The following is a 19,216-nucleotide window of genomic DNA, read 5'->3' as shown; positions in this document are numbered from 1 at the left end:
CTCAGAATATGCTCAGGCTGACACTGAATGCCAAAAATAATGAAAACTGTTCTTTGAATATGTTCAGAACAAGGGAAAGTCAAGGAAGCAGAATCTGCTGGTCACAGCAGATGGCAAGATAATGATGAGAAACAGGGAAATGGCTGAAGTATTTTAACCTGTCAGACGCCAAACTACTAGGGGGGGAGGGGAGTCAGAAGAGAAATGAAGATCAAAAAGAAAGAGTGCAAAGAAAATCAGCAAAGATGATGAAAGGCTTGAAGGCTGAATCCCATGAAAAATAGTTAAAGAAACTGTGTCTAGCTTGGACTTGGACTTAATCTTCGTAAATGTCAACGTCCATAAGGCAGTGACCGTTGCATTGTGAAGGCCAGGGAGGGGCAGGACGTCACGGATTACAGCACGCCATTGATCCCGATTTAGGGCGGCTCGTTGGGCATCGGTTATGTCAAGTAAAAGGGGATTTGAGAATACTCTTCCAATACTTTAAGGAATATTTTCAGGGAAGAGGGTATGGATTTATTTTCCATAACTCCTAAGTGCAGGACAAAAATTAAAAATATAGACTTTAGGAAAACCCAAAATGGAAATAAAGAGAGGAATTACCTCAACATTAGAGCTATTAAGCAGTGACTTAAACACAGCATGTCTCCTAAAGTCATGAGTGCTTTATCATTGGAGATTTTCAAGCAAAGATTGGACATTTGATATCAGGATTCATGTCCTGGAAAGGATTGGACTTGAAGAACTCTAAGATCCATTCCAACATTATGCTTCTATGAATTAATTCCCAAGTAGGGGCACACATAACACTTGAAAATAACACTATACTAATTTTCACTTTTCATTTTAGAGCTTCAAGCTATTATATTTCCTCTCTCAAATCAGATTTAAAACTCACTGTTCTTCTCTATAGGAGCTTTCCAGGTGATATAATGATTCAATCAAGCACACAAGTCTAGTTAAGTACTTGGGCCTCAAGTACGTAAGGAAATTTCTGTTTGCTATATCACATATTGAAACTAAAACATGAACCAACTATATTGAAAATTAAAGCTAGAATTTCTCATAAATACCTCTGATAAAAGTTGAAGATTCCAGAGGAGTTCTTTATCTAATTCTTCATCATGTAACGCATCATCATCTAAATATGAAATATATTATACCTCAATGTTATATGATGCAGTATATGTACTGGTAGGTAATAACATTCACAGTTCTGAAGATTTTTGTTTAGGCTGCTCATGATACAAGCTATGCTATGAAATGTTTTTTATGATTCAACTAGAAAATGGAAAAAATATATAAAATATATAAATGTATAAAATATATAAACGTGTAAAGACATATGTTCATATGAGTGTACTGAGACATATGTTCATATGAGTGTACTGAGTGTACTCAGTAAATCTGAGTCAGACCGAGCACTGATGAGAGCCTTTATCAGAGCCTATCTCGTGGCAATACGGTCGGCAAAATGTGCGCATTTTGCCGCCCTTATTGCATCCGCTGAATCACGCCCAGCCGCCTTCTTTAGAATAACCCGCTCCCTCCTGAAAGGGAGGGATGCGGATGACCCTTTACAGGGTAGAGCTGAGGAATTTGTTCAGTGTTTAACGGATAAAGTCGCTCGGATTCGGACAGAGCTGGACTCCAATTGCACGGTACCAGCCGAGGTACCGGGGGAGGGTCTTGAGCGTATTTCATGGATCGAGTTTCACCTTGTCTCTCCTGAGGAAGTGGACAAGGCCATGGGAGCGGTGAGTGCCTCCACTTGTATACTGGACCCGTGCCCTTCCTGGCTGGTCTCAACCAGCAGGGAGGTGACCCGCGGCTGAATCCGGACGATAGTTAACACCTCTCTCCGGGAGGGAATTTTCCCGCTCCTCCTAAAGGATGTGGTGTGAGACCCCTCCTGAAGAAACCATCTCTGGACCCAGCCATTTTGAGCAACTATCGTCCAGTCTCCAACCTGCCCTTTGTAGGGAAGGTTGTTGAGAAAGTGGTGGCCTCTCAACTCTGACGGTCCTTGGATGAAACCGATTATCTGGATCCCTTTCAGTCGGGTTTCAGGCCTGGTTACAGCACAGAAACTGCTTTGGTCGCGCTGATCGATGATCGATGATCTCTGGCGAGCCAAGGATAGGGGTCACCCTTCTATCCTTGTGCTCCTTGACCTCTCAGCGGCCTTCGATACCATCGACCATGGTATCCTTCTGCGACGGTTGCGAAAGGTGGGAGTGGGAGGCACCATCCTCCAGTGGTTCGCCTCCTACCTCTCGGACAGGTCACAGTCGATGTTGGTCAGAGGGCAGAGGTCGACCCCAAGGCCCCTCAATTATGGGGTGCCGCAGGGTTCGGTCCTGTCCCCCCTCCTATTTAACATCTACATGAAGCCGCTGGGTGAGATCATACGCCGGCACGGGATTAAGTACCACCAATATGCGGACGATACGCAGTTGTATCTGTCCGCCCCGTGCCAACTCAGTGAAGCAGTAGAAGTGATGTGCCAGTGCCTGGAGGCTGTCAGGGTCTGGATGGGTATGAACAAGCTTGCACTCAATCCCGACAAGACCGAGTGGCTACTGATGTTCCCTCCCAAAGATTGGCCAAGTATTCCATCTCTCAGGCTGGGGGGGGTGAAATTATACGCCCCTCAGAGAGGGTTCGCAATTTGGGAGTCCTCCTGGATCCGCAGCTGACTTTAGAACACCATTTGTCGGCTGTGACCAGGGGGACCTTTGTCCAGGTTCGCCTGGTGCACCAATTGCGACCCTACCTGGACCGGGAGGCCCTTCAGATAGTCACTCACGCCCTTGTGACCTCAAGACTGGATTACTGTAATGTGCTCTACATGGGGCTGCCCTTGAAGAGTGTTCGAAGACTTCAGCTAGTCCAGAACGCAGCCGCGCGAGCGATCGTGGGTGCACCCAGGTACACCCACGTTACACCTATCCTCCGCGAGCTGCACTGGCTACCCATTAGTGTCTGGACTCGCTTCAAGGTGCTAGTCGTTACTTTTAAAGCCCTACATGGCATCGGACCTGGGTACCTGAGAGACCGCCTCCTGCCAATTATCTCCCATAGACAGATCAGATCGCACAGACTAGGCCTCCTCCGGATCCCATCTGCCAGCCAATGTCGGCTGGCGACCCCCCAGGGGAGAGCCTTCTCTGTTGCAGCTCCAGCCCTCTGGAACGAGCTCCCCGGGGAGATCCGGACCCTTACTACTCTCCCGGCCGTCCGCAAAGCCACTAAGATCTGGCTGCTCCAGCAGGCTGGGGGGGCTGTTGAAATAACCAGCCCCACGGTAACTATGAATGTTGTGTATTTTAAATTGTTGTTTTTGTCTATTTGTCTATTTACCCCCTTCCCTTGTTTATTGTAAGCCGCCTGGAGTCCTTCGGGAGTGGGCGGCATACAAGACCAATAAAATACAAATACAAATACAAATGTTCTGTTATAGGATGACAAATACATAAAATATCTTGTTTTAATTCTTTCTTATACTTATGTCTACATTATTTACACTCATTTTCTGGAAAAAAATTAAGTGTTACCTCTATAAAGTATTCTGAATGTTGTCTTATATAATTGGTTGCCCAATAATTCTATGAGAAATTTCAATCAAGTCATCATTCAGAAGATATGTTTCCCTTCCCAAATTAGCATATTTCCAAAAAATGAGTTAAATGTTCTTCAATACATAAGCTTCCTTGTCTGCCTTCAATTGTTTCCATTTTTAATTTCTGAGAAATCTTATTATTTAAGCAAAAAACATACAAGGAGCTTAAGTGAGAAACATAGTTCCTTATACATGTTTGCAAATATCTTTGTGCCACAAGCAGATTAGCCCTTCAAATTCATGTGTGAACATTTTGCAATTGTTGCCAAGTAATAAACATGTGAATTGCTCATTATTTTATATTGCACATTATCTTTCAAACAATGTATATAGATATATTTCAGTCTCCCAGATAAGATCTTGGGATGTCACCTGTACTTTTTCAACATGTGTCATGATAGAAAAGAGATTTTTAAATCAGAAAATAAGGGCTATTTTGCCTATTAATTTCTTGCAGTAAATTATTCCAATTGTGAAGAAAAAGTAAACTGTTTAAGGCAAGAACAGTACAACAGCCAGAGTTCCCGCATATAAATACACTGCTTCATATTTCTACTAAAGGAAGCCTACCAGCTTTGGGCCCACCTATTGTTTTTCAAAATCAGCAGTCAGCACTTAAACACATTCTCTAACATTCCCTTGAATATTGGAGATATGGGTGAACTTTGTGCCTTCAGTTAGTTTATCTTCTCTGTTCTACTGATGTATTTACATTAATGTAATATAGCAGTGAAAATTGGATTAGGGAGATCGAATCATTGAACTAATAACTGAATGATACTGTGCCAATCTCTTCTCTTATCCTAACCCATCAAAGTTACTGTGGTATAGTAGTTAGCATGGTGAAATAGGATCCCATTCAAATACATATTGAGCAATGGAAGTTTTCCACTAGTCTCCATCTGTTGAGAAAATTACTGTATAGTATATATCAGAATATTGTATATATTGTCTCTAGCTGTTGGAAGAACATGCTCAGAATGCTAGAAGCTACTTCCAGTTCTAGATATTTTGTTCCAAAAAATTCTGGGCTTTGGTAGAATAGCTGGATAGGTATAGTCTGGAGGAGCAATAAATTCTAGAACCCCCCCCCCCCAAAAAAAATATTCCTTCTCCAGAGCAGAACAGTTTGCACATAACTACAAATAAAATACTTCAAATTTTCAACAGGCAATATACACTATATATATAAACAAGTTACAACATTATTAGATCATTGAAACTTACTGAGAGTGAGATGTGTTATAACATTGCAGCAATGGGGTACAAAAAGCTTCAAAGACTTCTCTGGACAGCACTGAAATATCAGACAGAACCAAATGTTACATTAAGATATTTAACAAAATAATGAGCATTCCATAAAGATATCTTTCCTACTGAATGGCCTTGATTTTGCAAAGGAAAAAATACTAAGAACTAGATAAAGAATATTCTATTTAAGGTCTGTGTGGGAGACAGAGAGAGTTAATGAACTGGCAAAACATTCTAGTGTCAACAAAACAGAAAAGTTATTGTTAGTTCTTAACTGAGAAGAAGGGAGAGAAGAAGAAAAATAAAATCTTACTTTCACTGCAGCTCGGCACATATCAGCCACCATTCGACCAGCCACTCTTGTCTCAAAAATATTTGAGACAGCAAAATTAAAAACCTTGTCCAAGGCAACCTATACAAAAACAAAAAGAAATAAATTGTATGAAATGACCAAATCAGAAATATTGTGCCATGGACAAATTATGAATCCTGATTTAAAGGATATAAATTATGACATTAAGCAAGGATTCATCAATACTGAGAATTACATTGTTCCCATTTCAGGTTTATGCATGACTATCACAAAGAAAACATTTAAACATTTTTAAACCAGTGATAGATAAACTTTTTTGGCATGAATTCTATGAGTCATACCCAAGGAACCAGGAAGTACCATTCTAAGACACAGGAAACTCTATGCTGAGAATCATTGTGAGGATGAGCTTGATGGTCAAGCTGTACTGTCCTCTCTGTTGCACATGGACATGACGGTATCCATGCAGTAACTGCTGAATCTCACCACTGGATTGACGAGGGACTTCAACCTGCGTCTTTACTGCAGGAGTCACCAGGTCCAGGTCATAAGGGACTTAGCAGACTACAAGGCCATATGGTAGCTCTTGTTTTTCTCTTGGAACAATTGTAATACAATCTGACATTAGCATCATTCCCTTATCATAATCAAATCTGTCATGACCCTAATCAATCTTTAGAGTAAGGAGGTGGCTTCAACAACTCTTGGTCATGATGGTACCTTGGTGGCTTCTTCTTATCTGGTGATCAGAAGGTACTTTTTAATATATTGAAACAGCAAAAGAAACACCTGAAACAATACTGGCAATGAAGTGTAAATATGACCAAACATTGGATAAAAACAATACAACGCCAATACTATTCTACATTTATCTGTGGATAGCCAATTTTATTTAAGGTGTCCTTGTAGGGAATAATGGGGTAGAAGAAAAATGATTTATTAACATAAATTTGCAAAACATGTGAGGGATAAAATCATTTATTATATTTAGAATTGAACGGTGGATACAGGCTGGGGAAATCCAAAAGGAGTGACAGGCTTGTGAAGTTATCCAGGTTCAACTGATTCTGCTTGATCCCTCAGCAGCTTTTGATACCATTCATCATGCTATCCTGAATGATTTCCAAGGATTGGGGATTGTATGTACATTGGCAATAATTGATATTGACTGGAGTTGTACATAAGCCTATCTAGAAACCAAGATATAATCAAACAATAGCAATATCACTTAGACTTATATATTGCTTCATAGTATTTTACAGTCCTCTCTAAGCAGTTTAGAGTCAGCATATTGCCCCCCAACAATCTTACTGATCTCAGAAGGATGGAAGGCTTGAGCCATTCAGAATCCAACTCCTGGAGTAGCAAGTTAGCTTGCAGTACTGCATTCTAACCACTGGGCCACCATTGCTCCAATCTAATTTGCGACCTATGAACCAATCAGTTGTGTGACAATAATTTAAAGAAACCTACTAAGCATCTATTTTCCTGGATTCAGACTGAATCTATCCTATCCTTTACATTCATCTTTCAAAATATTATGCAGCATATTATATTACTGCATTAATGGACAGGCTAAGAAGAAAAAGGATTAGCTTTGAACTGTGTTATTTTCTATTGCAGAACATAAAACATTAGTTACATTTTAATCCTCTGTTTACAGAGGAACAAAAACTACTGTACGTCAAAGTAAGCTTAGGGAAAAATAGATAAAAATATATTTTACTACTAAACTTTGCCAACTTGCAATCTATCTTGAGACACAACAATTAAATTTGATACAGATAGTCCTCAGTTAACAGTAATAATTGAAATTGTGTCATGTGGTCTTACACTGTGATGTCATGTGATTACATGACTAATGACAGCAGTTCCAGAAGCCATCATTAGGTGAATTTTGCAAAGTCATTAGACACAATAACATGTGGTCTGCAATGTCAAACCACTAATGATCATTTAACTGATTGAGTATTTGAGTATTTTGAATGTTCTCCCTTCCCAAAAAATAAAATAAAACCCTGCATATTCAATGTAAGCATAGCAGAAGAAAAGTCCTATCACTGCTCCAGATATAGATTTTCCATTACAAAAGTCAGATGGTCTAGTACTGATTGCAAAAAACAACTGCTTAGACTTAAAGATCTATGTCTATATCTTCGTGTTCTGCAGGAGATTATAGCCTTAGTATCACGTCAGCTATGCTATTTTCCAACTCAGTTCTAAATTTAGGACAACCTTCACAGATTCTGACATGGTATTTCATTTTGAACAAAATTAAAGGTAAAAAGTCCTTTGCACTGACTTTGGTGACTATTCAGTCATATTATTTTCTTGCACAAAAAAGAAAATTGTTTGCAACTGCCTTCTTCACAAAAAAAAAATTCCTTCACAGACTAGCCTACAGCTTTGAGATCTCCTGGCAATCTCCCATCCAAATATTAATTTTAGTAAACTTTTCAAGATCAGTCAATATTGGCTGAGACATTTTAAAATAAAATAAAATAACGAAGTCTATTAAGCATGCCCAAGTCTTTGGGTATAACTGAAGTTTTTTGAATCCCAGATCGATATACTTATTTTCACTGTGCAATGTTTTTTTACACCATGACTGCATCTTAAATTATATTTCTTTAGTCAAACTCCAAACAACATAATTAAAATTAAAAGAGTTTCAGAAGCTTTGGGTTTAAAAAAATTAAGATAGAAAGCAAACTGTGACTTCTATGTTCATTCCCTTTGATGAAAAATACCTTAAATATATCTTTTGAGCACTGTGTGAGGATTGTGTTGTATGTAGAAGATAGTCCTAGCTCCACTAAGCTCTCTAAATGAGTCATCTTTTCTGTTTCCGTCTCCTCTCTTGTTTGTTCCAATGTGCTGCTTTCTATGAGTCCAAAACATCTATACAGAAAAACAATGGGCAAGTAACATAATTAGTAAAACATGAAACCACTACAAGTTTTTTATTGTTTGTTTGGGCTGAAGTACAATATTATTTTAACAGTATGCTATAAAATTTGCATATGTTCATTTCTGGCAACAAACTCCAGAAGATGAAATCAATTCATTTTTAAGATTTTCTTTACCCACTCGTAAGCATAGGGATTTGCAGTCTAATAAAAAAAAAAGTTTATTATCTATCTATCCCCCCCCAAAAAAAAATTCAATAAAGCAAAACAAATTAGTCAAGCTATAAAACTGCAAAAAGAGAAGAGAGAAATTGCTTAACTCTTTAGAAGTTTAAATATCTCAGATATGGACTTTTATATCATAAACGTGAGAAAAAGGAAAATTAATTGTATTTGGCAATTACAAAAAAAGGCCCAACCACATGACTATCATTAGATGCCCTATTCAAAAACACTGTTGCCTATAAACTTTGTTGAAACAGTATCAGTCATATCATTTATTCAGCTCTCTGACAATTTTTGATTCTTATATATTTTTTTCTCTCAGAATAGCTTTCAAACTATAAAACATAGATTAGTATGAAACACACAACTTCAGTGTGCAAGCCTTTACATAGGATTGTCACATTACCAGCATGCTCTGCTTCCCATTACTACTTGCCTGTCCATAAACTGCAGTACAAAATCTTCAAATTCAGCAGTAGCAGAGCACAGTTCTCTCTCCACCTACAATTTCAAAATATAAGAAGTTTTTTTCCTACTGCATGTAAATCATGCTGCAATTTCCAATTTTTATTTAGTTCTTTACACAATTCTTGCATTATTCCAAACATACAAATCTCAGTTTCTGTAAATATTCAAAATGCTAACGTGAAAATCAAGAGAATATAAATAAAAACAAAACAATTTTATTAGTAAATTTAGACCAAAAGGTTTGTTTTCTTTTAAATTGAAAATCTTAATTTTATAGTTACGAAGTACAAACAGCAAAATATATGTTTTAATATTCTTTTACATTCTATATACTTATACTTGAACATTTTCATAAGCAGTTTAATTTAGCAAATAACTTAAAACAGATACCTCTGTAAGATCATTTCTCTCTTGTAGTACTGATGAACAATCCACTAAAGGCACGAGAGTAGAAAATGTTGCAATAAACTGGAATGTGATCTAATAAAGTATGCAAACAAGTTTCAGTGTGTAATTATACATTCTAACATAAAAAGAGCATAAATCACTTCAAATATCTGAAAAATTGTATGATAAAACTCTATAGGGACAGAAAACTGATATTCACACATCTCAGTTACCCAGATTATACTTAGTGCAAAATTAAATTGCATTTAGCATTTTCTATTCATATTCCCATATACACTAAAGCAGAGGTTGCCAGCCTTTTTAGGTGAATAGAATTTTGAGGAAAAAATGATACTTTCACTACCTAACAGCTGTTGGAAGAAGAGATTCCCATTCATAAAACAGTTGTCATGACAGACATAGCTTGTTATAAATACACATTTTCCAGAAGCCAAACTGGCAGTGTTTTTTAAGATCTAACAACCACAAATGTAGGGCAAAGGTGATGTCTAAACAATTCTGAACCTATCGTTTTATGTTCTGTTCTTTATTTGTATCTATGGGCAAACTGGGAACTGAATACAAAATAATAGATATTAACCATGAATTCATCTTAACAAAGCTTAAATCCAATGAATGGCTCACCAGGCAAAAGACACCATAAACATACTAACATTGAAAAGCAAAACACATTCACAGCATGGGGAGGGCTGGGGGAGGGGGGGGGTTCCCCAACAATCCCTCCAAGTCACTAGATTCTGACACAGATGCTTGCCATCATCTGCCCTAAATTTCCAGTAAATTCCGTATTCTTGTTTCTTTACTATTTTATTTTATTCTGGCAACTGGGCGTGCATCAAAATGCTGAATTTTTAGCCATGCAACATTTTGATTGTATTAAAATGGGTGTGTGGCCCCATGTAAGGTCTACAGTTAATACTGTAAAATAAAATATATATACTTTACTTTGTAGCAGGTCATAGTTTAAAAATGATTTTAAAGATCAGGGATAGAGGAGAATCCTAATGGTGCTAAGGGAGATGTAAATTATGCTGAGGAATCAATTGTGATTTAGCAGAAAGCACATAAACTGGAAAATATTGCAGTTAGCTTATGCCTTATTTGTTCCTCCTGTTGTATGCTCTACCCCTGCAAATGAAAGGAGGAAAAAATAAAGGCAGCCAAAAAGATGCTCAAAAAATAAGCAGTAAAGAAAAGGCTAAAATACAAAAGAAAGAAATCCATGGAAAACTGTAGTCATGTCTTAGCTGACATTAAGAGAGATCTAATTGCAACGTAACACCCTGTGAAATTCACTCACCATGCATTTGCTAAAATCATTTGGATCCACACCAGGCAATGCTCTCATCAACAGAGGCAACATATGTGTTGGACCTTCAGGAAATGACTTGCCCCCAGATACCAGGCTACGAGCTACACCAATTACACAACTTAACGTAGCTGTCAGCTGATGAGGTTCTGTTAATGTCTCTAGTGCGGGATATGTTCTATGGAAAAAATAAATAAAAGATTTATATAGCAATAGCAATAGCAGTAGACTTATATACCGCTTCATAGGCCTTTCAGGCCTCTCTAAGCGGTTTACAGAGAGTCAGCATATTGCCCCCAACAATCTGGGTCCTCATTTTACCCACCTCGGAAGGATGGAAGGCTGAGTCAACCCTGAGCCGGTGAGATTTGAACCGCTGACCTGCTGATCTAGCAGTAGCCTGCAGTGCTGCATTTAACCACTGCGCCACAGTTCAAATGTTTACTTACAAGTGCTTATAAGATAAGCCAGACATGGGCTATGTCCAAACCATTTTTCTAACTTTTCCAGTTTTAATATTTCATTACTCCGCTTGCAGAAATTCTAACCGATATTATGTTTCAATGACTCAACTTTAGGAAATATTAAAAAAAAACACAATAAGATGTGATTTCAAATATATTTGCTACTAAATATACAATGCAACATTAAAAAACAACAAAAATGAAATTAGTTTGTAGGTCTCTTAACTTCTTTTGACTAAAGGGCTATAAAAAGCTTTGCAGGACATGTGGAAGACTCCATTCTAAACAAAGGAACAAAGGAGAAGGAATTTCGGGAGTTTTAAAATATAAAATGGGTGTTTTAATGATTTGCAAAAGAAACCCATTTTTTCATTAAAATGTCAATTTTAAAAAGGACCCAAAATGTTTGACCCTATGCATTTTTGAGGAACTCTAGGGAGCAGAGAAAATATGCTGTCAAAGCCAAATGGTATTTGCTCATTTAAGCCAATAAAATGGAAAGGTAGAAGTTTCAAAGTGAGGAAATTTATATATTAACTTTGATCTTGTCAAAATTTCTTAAACTGTGTTTTGGCAGAATGAATGTTTTTAAAAGTAAACACATAAAATAAGTAGTAAAAAAATTGCAATATAAACTAAAGCATACATCTCCAAAACTAAATGCATAGAGACATAGGCAGTAAATCTACATTCTCTTGTCATCCTCAGTGTTAAAATTGTAGCAAAAAAGACAATGATTTAAAACAGACAATTTTGAGGTATGTGGACTTCAACTTCCAGAATTCCACAGCCAATACAGCTGTGGCCAAGAATTTTGGAAGCTGAAATCCATACATTTGAAAAATATGGGTTTAGGTTTGGAAAAATACTGACTTAGAATAACCTTTCCTGGTCATCTAAAAACTAGGTAAAAAGAAGGAGCCAACGTCCCGACGATACGGATATGCGGTCCAGATGCTCCGAGACCGCAGCCGATACTTTTGCCGCTGGGTGGTCCAATCGGACCTAAACCATCTCGAAGAGACAGTGAACAGGAAGAATACATCTTGCTGACCTCAAGGACATCGCAAAGTCCCTGATCAATGCGAGTTCTTCAAGCCGGCAAAAAAAAATCTAGCCAAGGTTGACGAAGTCGGGGCAACAGAAGGATACAGAAAGAGAAAGTGTTTCCAGCTGGTGAGGAACTTTTACTGTTTTAAAAAGAGACTGCATATAAAAAACTTAAAATTAATTTAAATTGGAGAACAGAAGAATCAAGCGGCGGAATTAAATTTGGAATGGTTTTGGACAGTGGTTATCTTACTTTTTAAATGCTATCTTCATGGGTGGAATTTATGCAAGCCTTTTAAAATGAATGGGTTAAGTTTTCTTCTTCTATTTTTTCTTTTATTATTCTCTGTAACCTATGATCTAAAATTTTCTTCTTTCATTACTGTGGGTGTTTTTCTAACCCATTTAAAAATTGGACTCTTTTTTCTAACTTGAAATACAAAAAAGGTAAAAAAGAAATAAGGAAATTTGCAATAATAACACTGCTACTCGGAGGCTGGAAGATTTGTGTATTGAAGTTTGTGTATTGGCAATGGAACACTTTTTTTCTTCACTGATTGTTTTGGTTTGGCACTACAAGGCTCATTGCTTGGTTATAAAGAGAGATAAGAAGGGAAGCATACAGATGTCCCTTTGAAGTATATCTTTAACCAGAGAAAAGTGAAAACAAAACGTTTCTGTGAATCTATGTTTAATTTTATTAACCTTCCAAGCTAGAGCAGCTGTGTTTGTTAGCTGGAGAGAATGGCACAAGTACAAAAGCAAAAAGAAATCTTAAGCTTGCAAAAGATATTTTCAGAAATACAAAAATTATCAAATACATATGAGAGGATAGAGAAGAGGTTGGAAGACTTAGAGCATATAACAGCAAAATATGATGAAGAAGTTGAGGATGTTTATCAAATGCAAAATGTGGTGGTTAAAACTCAAAAAATCAAAGTGGAAAATGAATATAAAGAGATTAAATTTGCTGATATTTATGGTGATTGGTTTGTCTCTGAAAATGGAAAGAGTGGAATACTGAAATAGAAATTAAATGGAAGGGAAATTTATCCCAGAAGGCAAAATACAGAAGAAGAAAAAACCAAAGAATCCATGGATTTAAAGAGAGAAATTTTATTAGCAATAGCATTGATAACATTACTGACAATCAAAGAAAAGCTGGCTAAGGAAACAGAAGAAGGGCATCAAGATTACATGAGAGATCTATAAGCAAGGAGTTGCTAAGAGGAGTCCATACAAAGTTGATCAAGGAGATGATTAGAAGGCTGGCACCACAAATGGCAGAAGATATGAGACTGTTTTGCTATTGGAAAGATACAGGTTAATAGATGGAAGAATATAATTTAAAATTAGTTAAACTTAGTGAAATCTATTGATAATATAGTTTAAATAAATAATTGATAGTTACTAATTTATACAATGTTTAGTGTTATGAAGAGTATAATTGGATATGAATATTGAATGGTACTCATGTAAGGAAGATTAGAAATCCCTTTGGATTATACATAAAGGTTAATTTTAAAAAAAAGAACCAAGTTAGATACAGTTAAAGTTTTGATTATTAGAGGGGAAATGTTATGATACAGGATATAGTCAAATAAAGGAGGGATAAGAATAACGACGTATATATAGATATGGATATAACATAAGGAAACTGGATGTAAATTTTAAACAGTGATTTGGAAAGGAAGATTAGAAAACTTTGTTATTAAATATTATGGATGTTTAGCTAGAATAGGACATAAGGATTTAGTTTTAGTGGAGGATTTTAGAAATAGTATTTGAATTTTTTGTAATTTTGGTATATTTTATGATGAAAGATGCTTAAACAATTATAGTCAAATGAAAATGGAGATATGATGATGGTGACATGTATAAATATTTCAGTTAAAATGCTTGAGAGAATATGAATTATGTTTGTTGACTGTGGAAGTGATGCACGAAAGTCTTTTTGTAACCAACTGATACACTTTCTACAGCATGTAAAGAAGGATGTTGTGTTTGTTTTAAATAAAATAAAAAATAAAAACTAGGTAAACTTTTTGTGGCTTTTAGATAGTACTCACTTTTCAAGTACTGGTGGGATTACCAACTCAGGACGCATTAGTGCAAGATTCTGTAGCGCTTGGGCTGCCTCTAAACTTCCAGTTTTGCTAAACATTGCCAGCAGGACAGGTTGTATAATGCATTCTACAAATTCTGTTATGTCCTGATCAGTAAGCTTATGGCTATCGGGCACAGGAGTCAGCCAGCTCATCTTCTTATAGCGCTCACGATGCAGTCTTCTGACTATACTACTGGGTAGGCGCTGAAGTAGCTTCATTAGCTTATTCTACCAAAGAAAGGCAACAAAATTCATTCCAATTAATTAGAATCAAGGAAAAGAGCCAAAACTAATTTGATTATTACATTCTGTGCATTAAACAAAGTAAATCTAGACCCTTATTCAGCAACCAGTTATGTCTGTCTGTTATGAAGATATTTTATGTATTGGGCATAATGAGAGATGGACCAGAACCTTCAGTAAAGAGTTGGGATTTGATGTCAAGGAGATTGTGGGCACAGGAATATCCTTCTTATAGCACTGCAGAACAACAATATTTTCCATTCTTTTCTTGGTGCTATTATAGTAGTTAGTTATCTACTGGGAGAAGCAGATGGCTTTCCCATACTTCCTCAATCCCGTGATACTCAATCCCAAAAACTCATTAACTGGATAAAATTCCTTTACTGACAGCATCAGCAAGTCTGAAAGGAAGCTAAGCAGGCATTCAGCTCTGCCAACCAAATTCCAGGATTCTAAAAGTATTCTAATAAAGAAGTCTAATCCGATCTAATGTAACAAAGGGTGATGTGTAGTTTTGTACCATTTTCCATTGAAAACAATGGAATTTAGTGGGAGAGCTCATTAGCATAAACAACAGATGGGTAAACTAGCAGGCAGCCAGTGGTGCTTTTAAATGAACCAAAGGCAGAACTGATGCTTGGCTGCATTTTGAAGTAGCTTTTATTTTACATATTTCCTACTTCAATGACTATATCTTGGCATAATGACAGGCAGATTGATCAAATGTCAAGGCAGTTCTAATCCCTTTCTAAAAGCAAAACAACCCATATACTTGGTTCACAGATAATGTCTCTGAACCTACATCAGCTGAAACAGCATGACAGCTTCGAGTGCAGGAACTATTCTTGTATCTTGATCTTTTATGAATGATGCATTGCACGAAAATTTTTTAAAAAAACTTTGCATCAGGCATAATGCTATTCAGCCTTTACTACAGTTCACAGTACCATAAAGAAGCCATAAGGTAATTCCCTTCAATTTGCTGTTGGCTATGTAGATCTACTGTGCTTGGTTCATACATAACTTTGAGCTATAGTGAAAGGAAAGCCTGATTAGTACTGTTCAATATTGCTAATAATGATGCTTCAGACTCAGTAAACCAGAGGTGGGTTTCTGCTGGCTCGCCCCGGATCGGGCGAAACGGTAGTGGCAGCAGCGGGAGGCTCCGCCCACCCATCTGGATGCTTCTGCACATGTACTGAAGTGTCGCACGAGCACGCACACGAGCAAACCGGTAGTAAAATAAATTGAATCCCAACATTGCATTAAACGAAGGGATTATATCTTCATTAATCTTTCACATCGTTAACATTGTTATATAGTCTCATGTAGCTATTATTACCCATCACACAAGAGATAGTAGAAGAATTGAACACTGATTTTGATAGCTATAACATTCTTTATAAATTAAATTTCTATTCCTTTCATCTTTGATATTGCTCATATCTGAAAACAGAATACTACTGTAACAACACCTCTTTCTCCCTTCCAGAGCCTTTTCAATAGTCACATTTTCCATTCAATTTTATAAAAAACAGGTGCATATTCTCGCCATAACAGCACCAGATTCTATTCCCCATGTTTTTTATAGTTCTGCATCTATTTGTAGATCATAATGTCTCTGGAAAACCAAACTGTTTCCTAAAAGCATTATGTATACTGTTGGTACTATGGAGACACTAAGAGTTGCTGCTACTCTTAGAATGTTTTAAAAATCATATTTAGCATGGACATTTTATTGAAATTAGTGCCTGAAAAAATGGATTTGACAAAATTCTATACCAACCCCAAATTTAAAGTCTTGATGTCAAGATTTAAAGAGAAGATACGCATATACTTACCAACCAGCGACCATTATTTGAGGGATGATAGAAAGATGCAATACTTTGGAATAATCCAGCCAAATGCTTTTGTACAAGCTTGCTTGGTCCACCCTATCCAAAAACAGAGATAAAACAGCTATTTAATACAATTCCAAATCTGTAGTGCCATTTTAAATTCAGGTTTAATGTGCCCACTTTTTTCAGACATCAAAGTTATGGCTTCCATATTCTAACATGTAGAAATATGTGAAGAATGATATTCTACTCCAGAAAGGCAAAGTTATAATGTAAGTCAATTGTAAAATAGCTATCACAATGTATCATAGCTTCTACAATGCATATATTTTTTCTTGTTAATAAGTTCCTAGAAATCAAGGATTATTCTTTCATTGACATTTAAAATACCGTATTTTTCGGATGCACCAGTGTATAAGACGCACCAAGATTTCGAAGAGATAAGTCAGAAAAAAAGGTTTTTGCCTTGCCTAAGCCCCCAGCAGCACACTACAGGCTTCAGCATGGCTGGGGCAAGGCAAAAAAGCCTCCGTTTTTGTGGGAAACGGCCCATTTTTCACAAAAGCCGGGACATTTTTGCCTTGCCCCAGCTCTGCTGAAGCCTGCAGAGTGCTGCTGGAGGCTGAGGCAAGGCAAAAAAGCCTGTTTTTGTGAAAAAATGGCCTGTTTTTTGCAAAAATGGGATGCGGGGCAGGGCTTTAAGTGGCCAAAAATGGCTGTATTCGGTGTATAAGACGCACCAACATTTCCACGCTCTTTTAAGTGGGGAAAGGTGCTGCTTATACTCTGAAAAAAATGTATACCATTTTAGGATCTGTGATAATGCACCATTTCTCTAAATGTATATATTAGATTTACTGTAAAAATATTTCTCTACAATTGAGACAGACTTTTGTGTATGTATATGTATATGTATATATATATATATATATCTGTTCTACACATCCCAGAAGCAGACTAGAACATCTTCTGATATCATTTCCAGGGAATATAAATCTTTCTTTCCTAGTTTTTGAAGGACAGGCCAGATGAAAAGTTCAGAGAAACAAAATTTCAGGATATATAAATATGAGAGAGGGTTGAATTACTTCTCTGATAAGAATCTCTCCTTTTCTTTTTTATTGTTTGGGTGGGCTGGAGAACAGGATGTTCTCATTGTAGAAAAAAAATCTTTACAATAAATGCAATGTACAAATACACCTTTCTTGCTGACTGCCTCGTTCAGTGACTGCTTAAATTTAAAATGGACCTGAAAAAGTAACTTTAAAACCAACGCCAGAATTTACAACTTTTGCAGTTTCCTTCGGTCACGTGATTTCCAGTACAGCTACTGTACTTAGTAGGGACCAGCTTAATAGGGACCACTTAATAGGGACCAGCAACTCTGCCTTAAGCAAAGCTTTGCTAAGTGGGAAATCACATATCCATAACTGTGCTTTCTAGCTGAAAGAGACAAAATTACTGTTTTACACCTTTTATCTTTGTTTATTTGTAAAATTTATTTGTAAAATTTATTTGTAAAATTTATTTGTAAAATTTATTTGTAAAATGTATAGGCTGACTATTTTACCTCTTGATTGCCCTCCTAACCACTTCTGTGCAATGCTCAGATGCCTAATTATTGTCTTGTACATATCAAAAGCAATGCAATCACACCTGGCAACTAGGCTGGGAGACATAGGCACACTATATGAATGGCTTAGGAAATTCCTATGTCTCTGATCTCTCCTCTGACTTCTGTAGGCAATCTTTGCCTGATCCCTTCCCACTATAGGTATGATCGTATTCCTTTCTAATGTAGAAGAACAAACTGCTTACTGTCTTGCAATCCCTTTTTCTCCAATCTCTCTGTTCTGCAAGAGTGGTGAGGGAGTAAAAACACAAGTTAGGCACAAGATAACATGTACTAACTATAATGGTGATCACGTGACCAAGAGATGCTGTGAAAATCATAAATGGGTGTAAAGTTCTTTTTTCAGCACTATCATACCTTTGAACAGTTACTGAACAAATAAGTGAAGACAACTGGTATTTTTAAATATTATACATATGCAGATAAGGAGATAAAGGCCATGAAGTCATAATTATCTACAACAGAAAACAACAGCCACATAGCAAAGAAGCTGAAATTTAGTTATCCAATAATATTTAACCAATAAGTTGTTAATCAGAATTTATTTGTCCGCCACATACTACCAAATTATAGTCAAAATGTGATTAAGGTGTGCTGACCATTTCTTCTAAAGCTCTCTTTTGAATACTGAAGAGACATTCAGCATTGAAAACTGAAGGGACAGAGACATTCCATCATTTCTCCTGGAAGTCTTTATGAACTGTCCTCACCGTTCTGAGGGCATATGCTGTCTGTAAAGCAGTTGTTGCTATTTTGTGTACAGTAGAAAAACAGTTCCAAGTATTGTAATTCAGGAGTTTTACAAAGAAATTATCCATGTGAGCTCTTGCTTATTTTCATGAATTTGATGTTCATTAAAGTAGTAATTAATTTGAAATGTCAAATAAGTTGACTTATTTACATATCTATGTAACTGTACAGCTTCCTTATTTAGAAAAAAGATACTACCATCATAGCTGTGATCCACATAACTGCATGCCCTATGTCGTAAGCATTTGTTAGGAATCGTGGAACCATCATCTGATTGCTTCCTACTGGAAGATTCAAGCTACGCAGTATTCTAGTAAATATCTGCAGAAAAGGACATTGGGAAATTAAATAACAAAACTTCATCATGAATATTTGAACTTTGTTATACAATTGATCAGACAATTGAAACCCTTCACGTTCAAAACCCAATCTCCAAAATACTCAATTTATAAACAAAAGCTTGATTAAAAGAGATGTCATTGCTACAGAACTAATGGGAAACTCTCCAAATTAAACTCATACGGTGGAAAACTGAAATTTCTGCTTTAGAAATCTATATTGAGATGTCTATTTATTAATGCACATTTGCTATTGCACAGCAGCCACTTTCACATCTTGACAAA

At 36.6% G+C, this 19,216-nt stretch overlaps 1 protein-coding gene across 2 annotated transcripts in view; it reads right to left on the bottom strand.

The window, feature by feature from the left end:
• PSME4 (proteasome activator subunit 4) overlaps nucleotides 1-19,216 on the bottom strand; it is a 91,919-nt gene that overhangs the window by 41,187 nt on the left and 31,516 nt on the right. For both annotated transcript variants that reach the window (XM_087717528.1, XM_087717529.1), the window contains 10 exons: nucleotides 18,792-18,914; nucleotides 16,214-16,306; nucleotides 14,092-14,357; nucleotides 10,500-10,686; nucleotides 9,182-9,271; nucleotides 8,760-8,824; nucleotides 7,940-8,090; nucleotides 5,190-5,288; nucleotides 4,853-4,922; nucleotides 1,077-1,144 (listed from right to left, as the gene is read on the bottom strand). In XM_087717528.1, coding sequence (XP_087573654.1) covers nucleotides 1,077-1,144; nucleotides 4,853-4,922; nucleotides 5,190-5,288; nucleotides 7,940-8,090; nucleotides 8,760-8,824; nucleotides 9,182-9,271; nucleotides 10,500-10,686; nucleotides 14,092-14,357; nucleotides 16,214-16,306; nucleotides 18,792-18,914 — 1,212 coding nt within the window. The remainder of the gene's footprint in view (nucleotides 1-1,076; nucleotides 1,145-4,852; nucleotides 4,923-5,189; nucleotides 5,289-7,939; nucleotides 8,091-8,759; nucleotides 8,825-9,181; nucleotides 9,272-10,499; nucleotides 10,687-14,091; nucleotides 14,358-16,213; nucleotides 16,307-18,791; nucleotides 18,915-19,216) is intronic.

Source organism: Thamnophis sirtalis, unplaced genomic scaffold (assembly GCF_051295495.1).
Source record: "Thamnophis sirtalis isolate CommonGarterSnake01/CBP01778 unplaced genomic scaffold, rThaSir2_p1.2 scaffold_6, whole genome shotgun sequence".
In the NCBI taxonomy this organism is placed as follows: Eukaryota; Metazoa; Chordata; class Lepidosauria; order Squamata; family Natricidae; genus Thamnophis; species Thamnophis sirtalis.
Note: the sequence above shows the minus strand (reverse complement) of the source record. Positions and strands in the feature narration are given on the sequence as shown.